Source organism: Stegodyphus dumicola, chromosome X2 (assembly GCF_044657685.1).
Source record: "Stegodyphus dumicola isolate Sdum_Otavi_A_Nest chromosome X2, ASM4465768v1".
Lineage (NCBI taxonomy): Eukaryota > Metazoa > Arthropoda > Arachnida > Araneae > Eresidae > Stegodyphus > Stegodyphus dumicola.
In genome coordinates this window covers 126,172,082-126,195,942 of record NC_140781.1, presented here as the reverse complement: position 1 = coordinate 126,195,942, position 23,861 = coordinate 126,172,082, and the positions used below count along the sequence as shown (strand labels likewise).

The following is a 23,861-nucleotide window of genomic DNA, read 5'->3' as shown; positions in this document are numbered from 1 at the left end:
AAGTAAAAGGCACGCAAAATCTATCACGTGAGATGGTAAACATACACTAATAATAATGCAATTAGGATACAAGAACACTGGTGTTGAGGACAAATAGTCCATCGGGATGCATTCGTAGGAACAATTTGAGGGACAGCATTACTGAACAGATAAGGTAACCAAACATTATTACTATGTATCTAAGGTAAGCAAAATCAAAATATAAGCAACAGCAGTTACATAATATTGTCACTCAGAACTGCCATAGGGCGTTTTACGTTTGCTGGATCGATAACATTATAATTACAGATTTTTATCACAGAGTTTTGAATATTTCTTTGACTTTCGAATAAGTTACGTGAAAGTTTACAGTAGATACTCCTAAGCTGATCAATTCTAAGTTCAGTGTGAATACGATTGTTGCGAATGTACCAGGATGAATTGGTAATTTGTCTTAAAATGCAATCTCTAGATTCTTGTTAGCTGTATGCGTTACTATGTGCATCACTAAAGCACACACAAACAAACGCGATAACTTCATATAAACTCACAAAATATAAAGTAAAAAATTTACAGTAATTACTCAAATTTTATTTTGGTCACAACGAATTACTATTTTAGTGTTAGTAGCATAAAACTATTGTACGGTTGATTTTAGTAAAATCATAATTTTTGTGTTAATTCTTTTATACCTCCTATTTCTTATTTTTTTCGGTCACTACCAGAATGCAAATTAGCTTGAGTTTAAAGTACGAGCGAATGTATAGCTGAGAGAGAGACAGAGAGCTTGAATTGGATACTAAGGTTATTTGTTAGAGAGCCATTGTTGATATTTCCTAGTGTAACTAAATTTACACTTCAGCAAGCTGATCTGACTTTGAGAGTCCTGATGCGGCTTCCACAAAAAAGCGGGCAGATAACAGCTGATGAAACAACAGGAAATACCTTTCCTGAGTAAATGTAAGAAGTCCACAATAGAATAGTCTACAAAACAAAAGTTTCGAACATGTGCACAGAGATAAATTTCATAATGCGTTGTAAAGCATAGTACATGCGTAGACCATGTTGTGAATTGTACAAAAGTCAATAAATGCAAGATGTTGAAGAAATTTGTCGAGCATTCTTATGTCAAAACTTGTGCATAATAATACATAGAAGCTGGACAGAAAAGTTGGACTAAAACTTGAGCATAATAATATAAAGGAAATAAGATGCTTATCTGGGAACATAATTGAGGATTTGATGGAGTTGCATAAAGTCTTACATATGAGGCTTCTTCGACAGTTGTCTACAAAGTTGAGTTATTTGAACAGTTATTTGAACATGTTTTATGAATGAAAGAACTGTGGCAAGTCATTGGTAAGCGGTCGCTAGCATATACCTCATCTGCATTTTTGATGAGGAACCTTTTTATTTTGTTAGCGCGCGGGACTAGAGTCGACGCTGGGAGTAACATAATTTAAGGTAATAGGTTCTGGGTTGTATGTTTTCAAATACTTGAATTTCTGAGGCCCACAGTTAGTGATGGTTATTTTTGTTAAACGTTAGTTGTACTACAAGATATGGTTTTATTAAAAGCTTTGAATTAAATGACTTTTTGTTTGCGTTCTTTTAATGTAGAATTTTAATTTAGACATATAAAGTGTCAAGACGAAACTTTACTTAAAGAAGGGAAGATTAAACAATTGTAATTGAATATCTAAATATGTTTAAGTTTTTAGTGTTACTAATAGAAGTATACTAGGCATGGTTTTATTAAAAATTGCAGCTTTATAAAATTGTAGCATAGTGGTAGCTTTATCAAATACTAGCATAAATCCATTCTGTGAAATGCTCTAAATGACGTACTTCGGCACGTTTCACAAAGTCCTTAAAGACAGCAGACACGTCCTTAAAGAACCTGCATTTCTGCAGATGGGAACGTAACGTAAAAAACTTTAAGTATCAGTTTATGTTAATTAACTTCTTTTTCATGATTTAGAAGTAAAATTAACGTTATTACCTCTACAATGGTGATTACTTTAAAGGAGATTACATTCTTTCTGAATCCGTTTCGAAAGCCTGTTGGGAACATCTAAAAACTGTCATCCCGTGTAGCTGAAATTTTCTGCTTTAGCTAGATTGAAAATGCTAATAACATTGCTAATGAACGCATTAAATAGTTAATTAGGATGCTGAATTCCTTTAAGCTTTTTCTAATTTAAAGCATAATTGCTTTTTGATCAAATCGGCTTTAATGCGTCTCATCTTCAGCTTTTGAACCAAACAAATTAACTTTTAATTACTAACTAGGGTTGGCAGTCAGAAACATACTAGCTCGAAGTTCATGTTCATTCTTCGCTTTTCAGGAATTTAATGCCATAAAGAATCTGTAGAATAAGATTCAACATTTTTCTAACTAAAATAAGATCCTACAGAAGGAGACTAAATGATTCAGAGTGAAATTATTTTACAAAAACGCTTGTATAATGTATAGATTTTAAATACATTATAACTTATTATGCTTTTTGTGCTTTTTTTCCATTATTTCTTTTTTTCCTACAAACTAAATTTTAAAAAAATTCTTGCATAACGAGTATATTTTAAAGTACTTCTAAATTAGTATGCTTTTACCGCGTTTCGTTTTTAATTTCTTTTGTCCGATACACTGAGTAATTTAACCTTGAAGTGAAGAAAATCTTTAATTTTGTTTCGAGATTTTAATCTTAATTTTTGCCGTAATGGGGCAAAATGCTTTAATCTTAGTTATTGTGACAGGTGTGATATATTTGTTTTTATCTGATGCTATCTGAGACGAAGATCGGTGAATAAGGGATGAAATATGTGAGGTAAAAATAATCTAGATACAATAAGAACGTCATTAATCTACTGAGAAAACAGCTATAAATTAAGTTCACAGTTCTAAACCATGGAATGCATTAACCTATGGAAAATTCGCATATTAAACATCAGCTGGTAGGTATTAGCCTGAAACGTTGTTATGCAGTTCAATAAAAGTATTAATGGCCATTATGGTAAGGCAATAAAGAAATTTTATATAGTACAGTAAAGGGGAAAAAGGTGGACGACTAAGTACTATATTGCGAATTAGGCCTGAGGCTCCAGTTAAGAAATTAATTAAGTAAAACAGCGTTTCAAACTATGATAATTTTGGTTATGATAATTTTTACTAAATTATTCTGCATTTTAAGTTCTTATAAAAGGCCCGCTGGTAAAACGAGTTTTAAGGTTGAATTAATTAAATTCCGAAATGTTCCCTTCTTTTATTATCAAAATTCTCAGGGCTATTATCAGTTAAAGTTTATATTGTATGCAAATATTGCTAATGACAAATAAAGGAGTAAATGTTTAAAAGATTCCTGCCCACCACCCCGCGAACGGGCTGGCTTCATGGGTGTTTTCGTGGTTTTCCCCATGTGTAACGTGTATACGAGCCAGTTTCCCTTAGAAAGTCCTCCACGAAGGCATCCCTCCCCCTTAGGCAGATAGCCCTAGTGTGCTTTGCCATAATTAAATACACCAACACCAATTAAAAGATTCCTTTTAGCTCGGAAAAATTTTAATGCATAAATATGGGAAAAAAATTCTTATTGTTAGAATGCTAAATTTCAATAAACAGGAAACTGCGTATATGCACATTTCACTGACATAAAAAGAAAGAATATACATGCACATTTCTGCCGCCCAGACGGTATGTTGGTTAGAGGAACCGACTACGATACCAAAGGTCCCGGTTTCGAATCCCGGAGAAGGCATGGTTGTATTTGTCCGTTCCCTCATAAGACGTAGTGTTGGCTCACCTGACACCTGTTAGATGCCTCCATAATAAAGTGACTACCTCCTCTGGCCTTAGTATAGTGGTCAACGTCTGTGGACGGTTTGGGCCCGCCAATAGGGAAAAAAAGTAACACGATTCTTTGGTATAAAAATAATATTTTAAAAGTAAGGAATTAATAAAATAGTTCCCGTAGCTTTTTCTGGGTTATCTTTGCATATTGCACTAGTGTTTCTTACTTAAAAAGATCTTCAGTAGGATAAGGAGAGATTTATTAATGGGAAATATATGGTTACATGTGACATATAAAAATTAATGTTTATGTTACTTTTACTAAAATGTAATAAAACTGTAAGGTTTTTCTCCCTCCTTACCTCGTATATTCGTTGCGCATTTGGCTAGCAATCGGAAAGTTTGGAGCTCGAATCTCGGCAAAGGAATTCCATAATTTTCACGTCTCCTGCTCCAAAATAAAATTCCTAATGGCCTGTACGAGTGGCGCCCGAACTAAAAAGTGATGGTCGATAATTCGTCGCCACTGGAACTGGAGACTGGGCCCTGGCTTTCCCATTTGCCATTTAGGTGGGAAAGAGTGTAATGTTTTTCTCCCTTCTTATGGCGTGCCTTCGTGGTGTAACTAGTAAGCTCATCTGACTAGCAATCGGAAGATCCAGAGTTCAAGTCCCGGTGAGGGCAATACACATTTTTCAAGTCGGTCGGTGCTCGGCAAACGGTCTGTGAAAATTTTGCTTAATATAAATATTGAATAGCCTTACAAAACTGCAATAAAACTTTTCCTCCCGTCTTAACTTAAAAGCTTTAGTACACAAACTGATAACAAGAAACTTATAAAAGCAAATAGAATATTTTCAGGTGCTTCAACGTGAAGAACAACACCTAAGAATAATAAAATTAGCTTCTGTTGCTTCCAGCCTTATAACACAATAATAGCTCAAATAATTAAAACTTAATTAGTAAACGCTAAGAGCCTGACATCTATGTTAACGTGTCTTCTTTCGTAACTACAGGTACAAAGCAAGCTCCCTAATAATGAGCATTCCAGCAAAAAAGAAACAAATTCACCGTGCTCTGGGCCTAAATTGCCGAAGTTCCTTCTCTAAATTTAGATTCTGGCTTGCTGTTTAACGTTACTTGCATTTAACATACAGGAAAATATTTCCTTTACGTGGTCATTTTCGCAAATTCTGCACTTTTTGCGGCAACACGTTGGTTGTTTGGAAAAACAGAAAAAGTAAGTATGCGATTAAATGTTAGGCAACTAGTTTGTCTGACATACATTTTGAAATAATCTGTGTATCTGTCCTAAAATACGAAAGCTTGAATTAGCTTGTGACTAAAATTAACAGCACAAACTATCATTAGAAACAGCTTTCATATCTGATATGCTTATCGGAGATTTTATTCCTAAATTGTCTATTAATGTATATAAGGGTGGGCAAGAAATGTTTCTAGTTTAATGAAACGAATGATAAACACTGGTCGCACCTTTTTATCCCATTTATTAGTATATGCAATCTGCAGTTATAACTCAAACCAAGGAATTACTTTATAATGTATTTTATCCATCCTTTTTCCATGTATTCCTGATGTAACGGTAGCACACTCGGTACGTATTCGAAAGGTCCCGGTTTGAGTCCCGGCGAGGGCATCACTCATTTTTCCAGTTCCCTGCTTCAAAATAACCTAAAGTCTATTCTGTAGCGCCCGAACTACAGACGTGGTGGATGATGATTCTTCATCATCAGAAATTAGCGACTGGGTTCCCTAATCCCCAATCGCACATTTTTAATATCTTCTGCTTCAGAAAATCCTGATGACCCTACAACTTCATGTTATAATACACTTCGATTAAGAGTTGTTGTAAAAAAAAATTCAATACATGAGTGCAGTGAGAATTAGAGAAAAGAAGTAATGCAAATATTTAATTAGCTCGAAAATAATTGCAAGTCTTTTATAAAAGCTGCATTAAAAAGAGCACCTAGCTTGCATTTCGAAATGAAGAAAGCTACCGACCCTGAAATCTCATGGTTATAGGTAACGTTTTTTAAACTTCCTAAAGGAAACTGATTCATATTGATTGAAAGAGTGAAGGAATTTGAGAACACTAAAAATATACCGCAGCCCTTTATAATGGAGGCAGTGAAAGAACGCCTGGCCGGAAGTTTTCATTTCGAAGTGAAGAAAGCTGATAACTATGAGATCATACTATAATAGGATAAAATATCGAAGATAAAGAAATTAATTTCAGCGTAAGCAGTCTTGCACTACTATTTTAAATGTGAAATGAAAATTTATTTTCTCACTTTTCGTGAGTCAAGCGTGGCATGATAACAGTGAAACTTTAATGTAAGTTTCCTTTGAAATTGCCGTATAATTTTCACTGAAATTTTATTAAAATTCCCTATAAACTCGCTGTGAACGTTCTATTTATTTATCAATAGGCCGAAATAATAAAAATCTCGTATGCCTCAATAGCAGCATAATACACAGAAATACCAATGTAAAGGAAACAAGACATATGATATATGAATTCTGTCAGAATCAATATCAGGCTACTAAGAGTAGTACTAAAAATAGATATGAAGAATTTATTATTGCCCTTAATGTACAATATCATATATAAAATTGTGGGACTGTTTCTTTACCTCCCTTCTTCTGTTGAAAGAAGAGTAAAAAAATTGTCTCTGGGATTTCTTTACCCTCAGCTGAGCAAGCAACACCCATTCATCAGGAGTAATCACAAACTGACGATGAAGAATCTTCAGTGCCGTCTTCAGCGGTGATTCATCTGTGTGTAACAGGAAATAGATTGATGATAAAGCAGTAGCTATAACGATATTTCATACTATCTAAAACCTGTAAACTCTTACAGACAACTAGAATATAATACATTTAAGCTACGCCAGTAGGTTAAAATTAGAAAATCTTATTCACAAAAGTTTATTTCGAAAACAACCTCATAAAACGAAGGAAAAAAAAATTAAACTTTCTATTGTAGAAACAACATATTGATTTTTATCAGCTTACTTATAAAATAAAAGTGTTACCGATTCTTTATTACTTATTTTCTTTAGCCTATATGTAATATCTTCACCTCACTTAACTATTTTATTTACATACAACAGAAATGTTCTTCGTATTAAAATGCATCCCTATAGCTTATTTATAAACCTAGTAATGCGCGATATGGTATGCTATATGGTACTATATATACTATATATACCATATATATATATATATATATATATATACACCATATACCATATGTATACACATATATACCATATTACCATATAGTATATACCATATATATCATATACCATATGGTTTTGATCATAGGGCCGGATTGTACTGGCTAGGAGTATCGGGGCTGTGCACTTATAATGATAAAGATATTGGTAGATACTAGATTCAACAGATGTAAAGCCGTTGCAAAACCTCATTTATAATATGACACTGCACATTCTGTACATGGTGAGGTAATTATCTATATACATAATACTGCTAAAAATGGAACAAATGATTCCATTAGTTTGCATACATTTTTCACAAAAAAAATTATCTTATTTGAACTTTTTTATGTGCGGCAAAGGGTTAAGCATAGTCGTATGCTTGAAACTAAGCGCGTGTTTGCGTTTTGATTATGAATACCGTGCTTGCGTTTTCACTATCAATACCAAAAAGGTGTAAATTATTTTACGATTTAGGAAGTAATTAGTGAACCGCTTCCTAAATCCCAATTTAATTTAGGATATCATGTTAATATCGAATATTTGTACCCTAAAATTTTGCTATTAACATGGAAATAGTCTTCTTAAATCCAACTAAAATATAGAGACGTTTCATTGTTAAAAATACACTGCTAGTGGCCAAATAGATAGGGCCCCTGAATACGATTTGATCCGAATTCAGTCCCACGCGAATCGGTTGTCTGCATGGTTGATTTTCATAGAATAACTAATGATACTGTATTGAAAATAGCTTATCCTTATATTTTCTATTTCTGACTATTCTTTTGTTTCCGGAGGAGGAACAAATCACTTGTTTCTGAAACAAGTAGATGATCTTATTTGCATACTCCCTTGTTACTAAATTAGGGATGGATATTCATTAAAATGTATTCAGTTTCTTTAATAAGCCACTGAAAAATGCTATGTGCATATAATGGGGATTTTAAGACTACAATAAAAATCGCAGATTCTTTTATCAGGATAACCATTCTGAAAGTATTTCTGAAATTTTATTATGTTTTTCTAACATACTCAAGATAAAATAATGAGTTTCTTTACCTGTCTTACATTTAAAGCAATCATTTCGTTGTAAACAGAGCACTCGAAAGTACTTTAAGACAAAATCTCGTTAACTTCGACATTTCCTAGATAATACTTTTTTTCCTTATCTATTGGATATTTCCCTTTAGTATCTGCTTGAGCTCAGAGGCATTGCTCGAAAAAGGTTAAGAAAGCATTTACTGAATTGCTTTTCGTTAGTGTCCTTTTATCATTGCCTGGAGATGATCAACATTATTGCTTCGCATCTAAACAAAATTTTGTTGTCTTTTCTTTCTAACATGGTACCTTAAAGTTATTAGATTTTTTGTAGCAAAATCTAATAAGCAGAGCTTGTTTAAATGATATGTTAAACTCTTAATTCTTACTTCAGTCTTATTAAACGAAGGACTTTCGAATACAGTAAATCCTCTATAAGACGACCATCCAGGCTTCCAGAAGATTCTAGATTTCTGTGGAGGTACTCAATTTTAGAGAAGATGCTTATTGGGGATAGTGATTATTAATTTAAATAATTGGTTTATTGTAAAGTTTCCTTGAAGATTATTAAATAAAAATATTTAAACAGAAATGCATTACATTTATTTGTAAATAACTTAGGTTAATAGAATTAGGAATTAATTATAAAGTCGGGAAATAAATTTATCTCATATTAATAATCTGAGGTATTATTAAGTTAACAATAAAATAAAGTGCAGAAAACACATCCTATTACAAAAGTCTTTTCTGTTATAAATTTTGCTCCGAGGTCTTGATTATTTGATTTTCTCTTTTGGTTAAACTTTTCATTTCCTAAAACAGTGCTTTCTTACTGTTGCTATTTACCTGAATGCGACAAAATAAGCAAGAATTATCTAAGAGTATGAAACAAGTTTGTAGAGGAAATATGGTAAGCTGACTCGTATCTAAGACAAGGTGAATTTCAAAGATTAAATCAACCGCTATATCAGACATAAAATTCATTTAAATGAATTTTTTACTGTCCCTGTTGTTTCAGTCAAACATATCGCTCAGGTGAAAAAATAATTTTCGTTTGAAGTACTTGCAGCTGATAATATTTTTATGTGATTTCGCAAAGTCAAAAGAATTAAACATTAGGTATATTTTCTTTCAAATAGGATATTATTCTAGGAAACAAATACTTGAAATACTTTAAAATCCAAAGAACTCATGATTTGAAACTCGCACTCAAGTGGTGAATCTTTCTGCATTTCCATAACACTTCAGCATCAAATCTCCACTAGCATGGCTTTGAAAAAAGAATGGTAGCTTCTTTTTCGAAATGCTTCTTCAATTACCAAGTTATTCCTGTTTCGGAGAAGAATTGTTTCGAAAGTATGACTTCTGAATCCATTTTTACAGACAATTGTTCCTTTTTGAAGGCACCAAATATTTCCGTTAAGCTTATTTCATATGAAATAAAATATGAAATAGAAGAAACGACATTTCTTAGAAAGAGGAAACTTCCTCTTAATGCGGCTCTAGACGTAATATATCCATTGGCCTATATTTTTGGCTGCTATTTTCGATTTTATATATTTTATGATTTTCTACGTCATCATTTTTCAACGAGGCTATTTTTTTCCTCAAAATTTCTTTTATCTTCGTGGTCCCCCGATTTTGATATTTCGTATTTGAATCTTTGTTGGAGAATTTCAATTTCCGTTCTGAAATCGTTCTTTTTGTTCATTTTTTCCCATTTAATATTTGATTCCTTTTTACAACAGGAGCTACTATCTTCCACTTCAAGATAACTTCCTTGGGTGGCATAAGTAACCCGAGGGCACTGGCATAAAAATTCCTTTACCGACGCAATGCTAAAAAATTTTGAAATGGCTGCAAGGTAGATCAAGAGAAGTTATGAAAACACTTTTTATATCTCTGTTACTTTTTTGGATAGATCTAATTTAACATATATTTTATTGAGTGCTTTTCTTTAATTCTTAAATTGCAAAATATCTACTTTTAGTTTTGCAATAAATACGTGCCTAAAACCTTTTTACCGTTCGTAATTATTATCCTCTGTGTATAAGTTGACATTATTATATGTTAATGTCCGAGATTTATTTTAATTAATACGTTCTTGTTTATGGTAAAAATCTGTCCCTCACTTTTGCTGTTTCGCAGACTATGTAAATGAAGTTAATTTAAAATAAAAGCGAGAATCTAAGCTAAAGAGAGACATGTTATTTTATATGTAATCAGCTTGCTTTTTGCGACATCCCGCTGTTATCGTTCTGCTTTGAGTGTTGTTGCTACTAATTGTTAAATTTGTCTTTCATTGAAAATTAATCAGTAAAAACGGAATAATAAAGCCAGATCGTTAAAATTTAAATTTAAATTTTGATTTGAAAATACTTTGAATCATTGCTATTCGTCAATCATGCAAGAAGAAATTAAAACTAACTTTGCACCTTTAAAACCTCCAGCAAGTAAGCATTAGTTAAAATTTAAGAAAGCGGTGATGAGACAAAGACTTTATAGTTACAGCTTGAGTAAGCTGACCTCTCATTGCTAGGCAGCCACGCTTCTCTCTACGTCACAGAAATTGGCATAAGTATTTAGTCTACGGTAGTGTTCGCACGATGATCTAGCAGTCATTATTGTTATACCTCTAAGGCGTAAAATTCATTACTCCGTTTACACCTTTCGAACAGGATTTAAGCCGTAGCCAGTTAAGAGAGATAAAGTTGTACATGCTTAAACGCGCAACTTACTCAATGAAATCATCAACCGAATGTCACTATGCGTTTCGCTCAGTTGATTGGTCGGTTCTTATTCCGTAATTGGAAGGGTCTTATTAAGCTTCGTTGATGTTGCGAATCTGCTTTCCTATCAGCAAATTTCGGTTTATTCCTCTTGTGCCTCTTGTGCCCTTCGTATGAACACTCGATAAACTTTGCAACTGTTGAAGTTTGTGTCATTCTGGTATAAGAATCGACCAGTCACAGGGAATAAAACAAAAACTGACATCTGGTGAGGATTCCACTCAGTCAGTTGCACATTCACACATGCGCAGTTTCGCCTTCCCTGATTGACTATGGCTTAAACCCTGCAGGTATGAAAGATATTAATGACTTTTACGCCTTATGGCTATGACGGTTCTGACAGTTATGCCACTCTCTGAATGTTTCATGAGAAACCATGTCTGAATGTTCCATGAGAGAGTAAAGGTATTTTCGTTGAATTTGAAAACGAATGCGTTCTATTTTTTAGATCATTTGACAGATTCAAACATACATATTTACTCGTATTTACACCATTTAATAGGAGTTCACGAAAGGGCGAGTAGATATGAAAACAAACACAGATAATTCGTCCCGGGTGCAATTCTCGGCGAATGAATTGACCTGCAAGAAGTTTTCATATCCCTGTGGTGCGAGATTAATATCCTTTAAAAATGCCATAGAACTTCCGTTGGTTTGCAGTAATAAAACAACCAGCCAGATATGTGGAGTTCATATCTAACACTTTTTTGATAGAATAGAATAATTATAAACATATGAGAACAGAACACTGATAGAATGGAATAATTATAAACATATGAAAACAGAACACAGTATTAACTATAAACATACCACCTTTTGCTTTGTTTTTATTACTTTATATGTGCATAAAATTCTTCAGCCTCTGTAAGGATTATCTTAATTTATATAACAGTTAAATTTACTTTCCTATCTCTTCTTAATTTCAAGCTTACAACTTCCGACCAGAACGTATTTTCAAAATCGCGTTTGAATGCAAATGAGGAGAAGTATTTAACTGTGAAGTTCTGCTGACTTCGTTAGAGAGCCAATGATTCTGACTAGCATGCGTTCGCCTTTTCAGGCTACTCTCTCTCTTAATCTATTGCTGCACTCGCCGTACTTTAGGCCTTTGATAGCTTTGCCGTTAATTAGCGTTAAGGGGCCGACTCTGTTAGAATCTTGATAGCTTCAGCTATATCTTTTTAGTTAAAATTTAGTGTTTAGTTTCCTAAGTTCAAGCCCGAGTGGAGGCTTTATTGTAAGTCTAAGAAAGAAGTCGTCTGTTAAAATTTTATTGGAATAATAAAGGGTAATTTCACCCTTCTTACATTTTGTTCTCTCTCTCACGAACTCAAGCAATATTTCGCTTACCAGTTCTTAACCGTTTGACTGCTACGCGACGCAAAAGCGCTGCGTTCATTTGTCTCGAAAACCCCGACGTAGTTAGTTATTTTAGAATGCACTCGTGTTATAAAGTACGCGTCAGCTCAGACTACGTACGTTCACACCCACGGAGCAATAAAGACACAAGCGCTGCGTCGCGGTTTTCGAGACAAATGAACGCAGCGCTTTTGCGTCGCGTAGCAGTCAAACGGTTAAGGTTCTTCAACTTTAACTGTAACTTAAAAGTACCACAGGTTAGAATCTTACACCCCGACTTAGTTATTCGCAGGTTTAATTTTTTTCTTCGTTTTCTTAATTTATTTACAGAACAACAAGATATTGGAGCGAACACAAACTGAATAAAGTTACAGCTGATACTTATTGGTGCGAACAATAAAAACCTCAACCAGCCTGTATTATCTGGGGTTATAAAGACATTTTGGGATAGTAAAACGTGATTTTAACTTCACGAGTCTTTATATTTGTGAACTTGGTTGTTAGAAAATGTTTGCATTTTATTGTTATAATTGCTTTGATAAAGAGCTTTCAATTTATATTTTTATCATATTTTCTGAATTTAATGGCAAAAACATTTTTTCGTAATATTTTAACATATTTTCCTCAAAATCCTTTTAGGATATATATGCAAATTCTGATCACTTTACAGCAACATGCGTAGCATTCGAACGTGTTTAAGGAATATGAATTTTTACTTTAAGTTTAAAAGTATTATAAATAAGTACCTATGCCTTTAATCTCGAAAAAGACTATGTTTGCAGTTCCAGACTTCCATTTCAATCAGCATTTATAGACCACCTTTGAGATGTGATTATGAAAATTAATTGCTGCAAACGCAAAAATACCTTATTGCGTATTATGGAAGGAAGTTTATGAAAAGTGGAGTTTGAAGGTGTTCTGGAAAACTACAACTTACATCAATTAGTATAATTAAAAGAGCCAAATGGGAAATAAGAGCTCGAAATTCTTCATTTGAAATTGCTCCATATGATTTCCAGAGCATATTAGCATTATTTTTAATTCCCTTGCCTTACGTTTTCGTAAGCATTTGGATTCAATCACAATTTTTTTGAGGATCCTGCTAATAAAATCCTCAAGTTATTAATTTTTCTATAAATAAATGCTAATAGCAAAATATTTTCATTCACGTTGCATTAAACAAAAGCAAATAAAAACACGCAGGAAAGTTATAAAATCTAAAATTTTAGTGCTTAAATGATTGAGGCAAGACATACAAGAGCTATCTGAGTAAAGAATAGCTTGGTAAAAGAATTTCTAAGGTAACTAATGCATTTATGTCACATACGGAAAAGGCCTTCAGATATATAATTAGATACACTTACCGAAGATCAGCGGATTGATTTCATAAGTCAATATTTAAACGTGCAGCTGGGAAATATGTCCACCCTCAAGTCAAATCTAACATCAAAAAAGAGATCACGGGAAGGAATTTCCGTCTTCCACCTTGCGTACCTTGCTAGGTGTACGTGCTATTTATCACACCTTGCTTCTTGGTGTAATAAATAGCACGTACGACTACACACCGAAAAATCCGAAGTTCGAATACCGGCAAGAGTTCGAAAGACCTAGCAGACAGGAGACTGGGGAAGGAAAAGAGATGATTAGATGGTTAATAGGCTGGACAAATTATTTTGTAGAATTAATTTATTTTTAGTAATAATTATTTTAATTTGTTAGCCTTTTCTTTTCTCTTATTCTCTTCGCGTTTCTTCGTCACGATGTAAACTAGCTAGGGTGAATGAGTGTATTTAGACTGTTGTAGCAAAAAGTTTATTTTAGTCTGATTTTTCTTCCAGCTGATAACATTGAATATCGGCTTCGGCGCCGAATTATTATCCTGCCGGTTCAGCTTCTGAGTCAACCTGTTAGATTAAACTGAACTGTGTAGTCTCGCAGTATTCTTTACCTTTAAATTGAATACTGCATAGTTCTCATCAAAAGTGGTCGATGATTATAAGCACTTAATACCGTGAAGTTTGTATCGTGGCCAATAAAAGGATCTTTTACACCCTCCCCCCTGGTTGTGTTCATCTTCAAACTTGTGCGTTAACTCGCAAGATTAATACTTAGGTAGATCTAGTTGCATTTTATGATGGCGCATAGAATTAAATGCCACAGTTTCACGTAACAAATAATATGTACTGTTGCAACTATGAATATGATAATCCCATACAATATTATACAGTGCAATAGCATATAGAAGCCTTCTTTCATAGTTGTACAGCACTTTTAATACATTTGAACAATAATACTACTTATAATCTTACTATTTAATACTTGCATAATAATACTACTAGTTAATATTACTTAAAAATAATAATGCTACTTAATAATTGCATAATACCACTATGATAATCCCATACAATATTCTACAGTCCAGTGCATATAAAAGCCTTCTTTTACAACTGTGCAGTGCTTTTAAAACATATGCATAATACTACTTAAATCTTATGGAGGAAACTATTAGAAGAGTTCCTTAAACTTAATAGTTGAGGAAAAGAACGTTTAAATATTGCTTATAAAATATAAAATTTTAACAAACTGAGTTTCAAATTTATGCATGTGTGTAATATATAGTATCCAGTTTCCTGGAATTCTATTGTGTTTTCTAAACTTCAAATTAAGCTTGTTTTAATTTATTTACAGCTTTTTAACCTATCTGTATTATTTTTAAGAAGGTATTAAATTAATTTAAATCAATGCGTAAGCCATGTATTTTGGCTTAAAATGGTCGATAAATAATTATATAACAAACATTATTGGAATCACTTACTTTGCATAATCATAGCACTTTGTTTTAAAGCCTAATAAATTTAATTTAATTAGAAATTTTTTAAAAATTAAATTTTTTTAACTGAAACAGAAACGGATTTGTGTTTAGGTAAATTAAAAATAGTTTCGTTCTCTGATTTTTTAGAAAAAAGTATCATTTGTTTTTTCAAAATTATTTGTGTATTCTGAGCTGAAGTAAAGTCCTATAAAAGGAACAAAATTAAACTACCTCGCTTTCACTACTCCTGCGGCCCGTTTTTGTCCTACAGGAAAACAAAAGCTGCCAAATTATTCAAATTTCACCAATATGCGAATACGTTGTCGTCTCAGTTCTTCCGATTACGAGGAGTCTTCCAGATATATAATCGTCCAGATGTTGCGACATTACCTTCGTAAATCAGCTTACACTTTTTCCGCTTGCAGATTTTAAGAAAGTTAACCGTTAAATAAAAATTAAGTATGAGTTTAAAAGTTTCGGTGTTAAGTATAAAGGTAAATATTTAATTAAGAAAGCAATATTAATATTCTAATTTCTTTCTTTTTTCGTAATATTTGCATCTCTCTTAGGAAATTAATTTAAAAGAGAAAGCATGGTTTTCATCTAAGTTTGGAAAAATTTTCTTGAAATTAAATCACGCTGCTTGAAGATGTATTGATGAAGCTGGATTAATTAAATCTCATTTAATATTTCACTTCTACGTGAATGGTAGTAATTGATAAGGAAGAAAATTATATAACAAACATTATTAAAGCCCTTTCACGGGTTTATCTACTTTATTACACCTGCTTTTCTAATTAAGTCTTAAACTTTTGATCCGGAGAAATCTCTCTTTCCTATGAAAAATGAAGATTAAGCAGCAGCTCTGTCCATTTTAGTGAACGCATGACTTTGCTTTCAAAAATTCTAAACAACTCTGTTTCTTTTTTTTCTTATCACATAAATTAGACATTAATTTTATTTTTCTACCTTGAGATATTTTTCACTCATGCTTAAGTAATGTTCAGTGTCACTAAATGACAGCACCTCTTAAGACTATAATATTCCTTGTGTTCTTAAATGAGGTAAGTGCTTCTCCGGAAATATTTTAAATTATTCTTTGTTCTTTTAGTTGCTCTTCTGAGTATTTTTGAATTTATTTTCAGCTAGTGTTGCATTAATATCCACTAATTTTTGTCGTTAGAGATTTTGTTTTTAATACTAACGTACAATTTATTATTTGCTAAGTATAACAGACAGAATTTAAAAATGGTGCGAAAGTTTCACACAAAATGAAATTTTGGATTATCTGAATAAATAAGATGGTAATACGGATTATAATTTGGATTATGATAATTAACTTTTGAAATCTGTGAATATGAAGCAGTAACTTAGAATAAGGTACTGTAGTATTAAAAGAATGAAAACACGAAGCGAACAATATGCTAACTATGTGAGTTATAATTATAGCGAAAGCTGTTAGTGTAAATCCTAAAAAAGAATGTTTGGATAATAAATTTGATTCTCAGCTTTGCGAAATTACGTTGCATTATATGCACTTATTTTATTTACTCAAAGAACTACATATTTTTCTCATTCAAAACATCAACTATCATGTTCCAAATCCTTCGCTTCCGCTACAGTAATTTTCTTATCTCGTTTCTAAAAAATTAGACTACATTTTCTAAACATTTCTAATACATTATTAGAGGCAGAGAAATTATTGGTTCATTTTCGTATTTCCTTGGTTTTTAGGACCTCGGTTTTGTGTACCAGACAGTCTGTATTACATTGATTCTAATGAAAATGAAAATTTGCCGTGTCAATGTAGGGTGAGTGTACTGGCTGAGGAGGAATATCTGTGATAATTTTAATAATTTTAATAACATTTTTTAGTCTCAGCGATGGTATGAGGTCTGTTATTATAGAGGAGGTTGAAAATTTTAGGCCGATTTGTGGATTTTGTATCTAATATCCTATCAATACAGTGTATAACTGGTCTTTCTTTGACGAAAGTGATTAACTGTATAACCATCACGTAGTATTAACATACCATGTGATGGTTTGAAAACTCATAATATAATCGGTCTTTCTTTGACGATAGTGATTAACTGTATAACATACCATGTGATGAAACTGCACTGATTAAAGAAAACAGTAATAAAATTATAAAGTTGTTATTGTTGTAAAAAGTGTTTAAGTAGTTACATAATTTATTCCATTAAAACATGCTTCTAAACGTAATGTATTTAGCTGAAAGGGTTAGGTAGAAAAACACTTTTTTCTGAAACAGATTAATATATAATTAAATTAAGGGAGAAAACGCAATTTTATTAAATCATTGGGCAAAAAAAACTGTTTATGCAATGAAAACTTTTCTTTAATGTTAAATTTTTATTAAATCAACTACCTAGCATAATAAAGGGGTCTTACAACAGAAGATTCCTTTAGACCTCATAAGATTAAATGACAATAGACACTGTGACTTACATTATAGTACTCTTTTCTCTTTCACAGAAAATATTTTTAAGTATGCCTGTCTAAATAAAGTATTAAATAATAAATCTATGGCTTTCACAAATAATACTTCACGTAACAAATAATGCTCCTGAATGTATTGTGCTCAGCTTAGAAATTCAGTAGCTGCTATCATTATCTAGCTCATCAGTAGAGCAGTAGATGCGGCTGTTGAACACTAGTATTTCGAACCTCGGCGAGTCTCTTAGATATAGGGATATTTTTGTGTTTTTTCCACATGCAATTTAAATACGAGCCAAGTCTTCATAGAATATCCTTCTTGCAGACATCCATTCCTTCGGGCATATAGCCTTCCCACGCTTTGCTATTTTCGAATAAATAAATCTAGTTTTATTTGAAAGCTATTCTCTTTATAAACTTGTCAAAATGTATTTTTTGCCAGGAAAAATATTTGAATCGATAGACGAGTTTCTGTTTTACGCACTTATATTATAGTAAAGATTTTTTTTTTGTTTGGACGTGCTACTTTCATAACAGAAATTATTTTCATAACATCTTTACTTTTAAGAATGATTATGGTTTTTTTTATAACTAGAGTAATCAAATGTGTTGTGTACTCATTACCATTAATGCAACACATATTTTTGCGACTAATTCCGTGTAGCTTATTAACTTCATGATCATCATAAAAATCCTATATATGAATCATGTTTTCTAAGCTATATTGATATAATTGTTATCATTAGTAATATGTCTCTGCATTAGCATACAATTTTTCCTCTTTCACACGTGGAGATTGCAGACTTTATAGCTATTTCCTGTCAAAGCCAGATTATGACGTTTTAGTTGTTTCTACTATTTTCATAACACCATTAAGTGTATTACTGCTATCGTTGCTAGTATATTTGCGGTATTCTTACCATCGTAATAACCGCCATCATTTGCAGCCTCAGAAAACTTAATGCGTTAAATTCTAATCTTCACACAAAAATATGCTAAATTTCAGAAAATTAATTTTACGTTTAGCATATTTGTATAGACGCCTGAGGTTTCGAAATAACTACATGATTAATTTATGACAAGATATGCTTCTTCAAACAGTTATGACAACAAGTTCTACCCACGTCAGTTCATCTCAGGTACTCGAAACGGTGCAAACCCGACCCGTTGAGACCAACTGTGAGAAAAACCTATCCCCTGGAGGAGAGATGGATTACGTTTCTACTCCTTTTCAACAAATAGCGGTTTGCGCGATATTGTGGAATGAGAGGATGGTGCAAGGCGAAGGCCTGCAGCACCGAATTGCGTAAAGCTGCCTGTTGTCGTGGGAAAGGGTTAAGGGCGTGACCTCCTATGGTATATAGCCATCGGAGCATTCACTCGCTCAACCAGTCATCCTCAGCATGCGCGGCCACTTTCTCCTGCTCTGCACCCTGCAGGTGAGCTATGCCTTTTCAATCCAGGCCACTCTCTTTTCGCTTTTTAAAATATATTTCTATTTCCGCTCAACTTCCCGAATAAATCTGCGATAGCAATGTTGAATGACAAGCAACTGCGGGTTCGTTATGTTGCAATGACCAGTCTGAGAACGAATGGGGTTGTTTGGTGTTAGAACATGAATTTTAAATTGCAGGTAACTGAAATGCATATCAGTGAAGTGTTTAAATACGTTAACTTCAGTTTTAACTGTCTTATATACCGTGTCCACAAAAATCCTTTTACGGTTTTATTTAGGCAGATAGATTTCGTGCGTTTTGCTGTAATCAAATAAATCAAACCAGGCCTTTAATTTGGCAACTGTTTGCAGTAGGCATATAGTTCCAGTTAATGAATTATTTTAAACCATGTAAATATTTAGATATTTTTAACTTGCAAATATCAATATTGTTAAAATTACGAAATATAGCATTTTATGCGTTCTCCGGGTACCCATACAATGTATATCTGGGGAACTTTTATACTCATCATAAATAAAAAACATAAGAAAGTTTATATTCATTATAAAAATAAAAGGTTTGACTCCTCTAACGTAAAAACTGTTCGAGATACTTAATTTCAAAATTTGGCATATTTGACATCATTGCAACTTGTCTTTAGGGGTCGGTTAATAAAGAAACTAGATTAATTCAAGGTTGATGTTTTTTTCACTTTAAACGCTATTCAGTGATATTCTTTAGTGATTACTTGTGTGCAACATTCTTTACTTTACAATTTTGTGACATTTGGTATATCGAAAGCACTTTCACGCAAGTAATTTATAAGCGGTCATAGGCTAAAAATTTATTATTTATATTCTCATGACATTTTAATGCTTTAGAATCATAATCCAATATTATTCAAAACGTTCATTCAACTAGAAATGCTTTTAATTCCTAGTTCAATCAAATAATGTTATTAGTTAAACAATAATGCAAATAATACTAGGGTTTGAAAATTATGCAAATGATGTTAATTTATGCAAATAATGTTACGAATTACGATATCTGTGCTTGCCTGTGTTTCCTAGAAAAATTATCTATAAGGTTTTGTTAATAAAATATTCCTTTTGGAAAAAATTGAATTCTTCATAACAATCTTTTCATAACAATCTGCATAGAAATGCTCTATTAGCACTAAAAATAATTTTTGTTTTTTTTTAATCGCGTAGAAATGGAAACATTCGTTCTTTGTGTACGCTCCCTAAATATAATGCCAAAATTTAAAATGAAATAAGCGGTAAATTTTTGTCGTACGAGAATTACGCTTTTTGCGTTTCATTTAATTTAAATATAGGGACCGCAGGAATATATATATCAGTAGATTTTGTAATTTTTTCAAAATTGGTATTTTTTTAATGTAAAAAGGTCAATATATGATACGTTACGGCATTTAAAACATTTGTGGAACTGTAAATACATGTCTACGATTGACGGCTACGGAAATAAAGGACTTGTGAACACAGTGTATATGTTACCGGTATTGTATGATATCCGGCATTCTATAGAGTACCTAGGCATTTTATAAAATATCAGCAACTGGCCGGCAGTGTATGAAACGATTAAATATTTCACACATTGCCTAGGAATTCACACATTCTGTAGAATGCCAAACGAAAAACCGGCAAAGTATGAAATGCATCCCTATATTATATACAATGCCTAGGGATATTATGTAATAGTTCGAGCAATATATTGGCAGTTCTAATGAGTAGGACCCAGGATAGTTTCTACAGCTTAGATCTTCTGAAAAAATTTTAAAGCATATATATATATATATGAGATAACAGTTCATTTTATGTTCTAAGAATTTGCTTAGATATGAAGACATTCTAGACCACGAAATTCCTCTTTGATCAATTGCAGTTGCTCAGTCCATTGGAAGTGGCAAAACATTCGTTAAGTGTATATGTAAAACAAAGCACCGAACTATGAAATGTCTTTGCATGAAAAAAATAATGAAGTGAATTCAAAATGTCATTCAAGCTTACCATGTTGCAACAAATAGCTTAATTTTAATTTCTTATTTTTAAATGAAATTTTTGTTTTCTTGAATAAGAAAGGTATAAATTTTGTTTCGTACAATTTTTTATGTATTATGAACAAAAACATTTTAATGGCACGCTTTCATTATTTTTTAAAAATAACATTTGTATTTTTGAGGAATGAACATCTATTTTTTCAAAATAATAATTTTGAGGAATGAATGTCTTTTAAATAATAACCTTATCATGAACTTTTTACCATACTTTGCCTAAAGAGCATTTGTCACTCCATAGAATGCCTAGGTAAAATATATAATTCTCGTATTTCATACTTTACCTAAAAACGCCAATTATTCTATAAAATGGCCAGGTATTCTATAGAATGCCTGCATTTAACACTATGGAAGGTAATATATATATATCATCACAATGTTTCTTTCTTCGTAGTTTTAAGGGGAATTAAACCTGTTTCAGGTTCACGAAACTTCAATTAATTCTAGCTGCATTAAAAGAGACATGTGTTCTTCTCCCGTAGTTACTTTACTTGACATTTTTTATATTTTCGAGAGTTAAAATTATCAAGCATTAACATAGGACAACGTACTACCATGTAAACAAATTACTTAATTAGTGTAAGGATACTTTCTGGTCCAAATGCGCATTTCATTTTACCATATAAACCTGCTCCTGAGATTCATCTGATGACGAATAATGCCCTTGAATGAGCATCGCTGCTTGGTAAGAATATCTCCGCAATGAGGCCGATCTCTTGTTTTCTAATACGTTTTTCATGACTGTGGTTTTCACTTTCAGGGTCATCTAAATTAGGGCAGCGTTACCGTTTTACGTTTAACTAACGCAATTTTTATGTTAATTCTCAGATTTACGAATGAGGTGTATATCGAGGAAATGTAACGAAAATTCAGTAAAATACTTTGCATATCGTTGCTAGTAGATTCCCTTTGATACTTAATGCAGTGGTTTCAAACTCAAGTTGCATGCGAGCCGAATGTACTTTCTGAAAGCAGCTGGATGACCGAAAGTTTTCATTTTTTTAACCAAACTGAAAAACATTTAACGAAATGAATTTCTTTTATCTAAATGAACAGTTTTATTTGCTAAATATTTATTAAAACGTATATAAAGTGTAACAGTAATGACATAAAAAACACTTCATTTTATACTTATTTTTTGTTTAAAATATAAAGGTTTGTATCTACAAGGAATTTACATTGGTTATGCTTTGTAGTTCAAATGTACTAATAGCTAAATATCGATTTTTAGACTGATATTTATTTCAAATGATTGTAATCCGTTGATACAACCATTAAATTGTCACTTAAATAAAAAAATAAACAAATTATCAAAAATTTTCAAGTGGGAGAACACATAAACATAAATAATGACAACCTATTCTTTTTCTCCTATTTATTGAACTTTTCTTTAACTCATTCGGAAAAAGAACATAGATTTGTATGTCAATAGGTTATAAACTTATTTATTTATTATTACAACTCCCAGCTACAACACCTCTTCGTCTTTCGATTTAATAATAGTCTGTCGATTTGATAAAATTTGTAACCTTGGAGAGAAATTACTAGAAAGTATATATCTTCATCTCAAACTGTACATGGTGATCGGACATTGTGGTTCATTTTTCAGATTTATTAATTTTCTACTGCGCAAGAAATCTTCTCACATATAAATATACTCCCAAACAAATTGATTATGCTTTTGCAAAAATTCATAGCTGAGGTTATATATCTTCAGACAAGAGTGAAAAAAATAATCAAACCTTAATATTCAAATCTTCGAATAAGATTTGTTTCTTAATGCAAATTAATTAAATTTACTTATAGATTTTCTAAGGTCGATGTCAAAGAAAATACAAATCATGTAAAATTCAGTTCAAATTCTTGTCGAAATAATTAATAACATAACAATGTCAATTAATTTATTTGAAATCTATTCATATGCCGCGAAAAATAGTTTCGAGAGTCGCAAGCGCTCCCGGAGTTTGAGACTACTGTCTTAACGTAAGGTTTTTAATTCTCATGAAATTATGAAGTACGATATATACAGTATACATTCTCAATTGCATCACTTCATTCCTGTATATTATAGGTTTAAAAGTTATAAGTTTGATTTTTATAATTACAGTATAACACTTTCAGCGAAGTTTTCTTTGAAATATTCAGCATATATTCTGGATTGCATTATGTCAGAAATTATAACAGGAATTCAGGAAGTGAGATAATGTTCCTGCTCATTACCTGTTCAAATCGAATTATTTTATCAATTTGTCTATAGTCCGACTAATCAATTTGGGTCTTAAATGATTACATCGTGGAATGTAAAATTACACGAAGAATGGCATCAAATGCTGTTAATCTAAAACAAAGTAAAATTTTTAATCCGGAAAAAGTACGTGCAAATGCATAGCGTTACCTTTAATAAAGTATATCGAAATCAGCATTCAGTAATAAGTTTTAAATAGTTGTAAATCTTTCTGCAGTAACTTACACTGAAATTTAATAGTATTGTCTATTATTAAAGTTTAATATTATACTAAGTACACTGAGTTTTGCCTTTAATAAATCATATCAAAATCAGTACTTATTGTTAAATTCTAAATAACAGTAAATTTCACTGCAGTAGCTTTTATTTAAATTTCATGGTATTTTTTGCTTAAGGTAAAAAATTACTGCAGTGTGGTAGAACAGTTTCATTCGAGACTGAAATTTCTTTCCCAAGAGCGGACGTCTGTGCCCACCAGCGGCCGACCGGTAAAAGTCGCTGAACGCTGGTAGTTCGGTTCGGAGTTCGAATCCCGGCGAACGGGCTGGCTGCATGGGCGTTTCCGTGGTTTTCCCCATGTGTAACGTGGATACGAGCCAGTTTCCCTTAAAAAGACCTCCACGGGCATCCCTTCCTTTCCGTG

At 32.3% G+C, this 23,861-nt stretch overlaps 1 protein-coding gene across 2 annotated transcripts in view; it reads left to right on the top strand.

Annotated features, from left to right (window-relative positions):
- LOC118192663 (larval cuticle protein 16/17-like) overlaps window positions 1-23,861 on the top strand; it is a 239,232-nt gene that overhangs the window by 68,318 nt on the left and 147,053 nt on the right. Inside the window, exon 1 of one of the 2 annotated variants that reach the window (XM_085809029.1) lies at window positions 18,790-18,899. The exons of the other annotated variant lie outside the window; for it this stretch is intronic. Coding sequence (XP_085665155.1) covers window positions 18,864-18,899 — 36 coding nt within the window. The 5' untranslated portion in view covers window positions 18,790-18,863. Of the gene's footprint in view, window positions 1-18,789; window positions 18,900-23,861 lie in introns of those variants that run through there. 2 annotated transcript variants of the gene reach the window in all.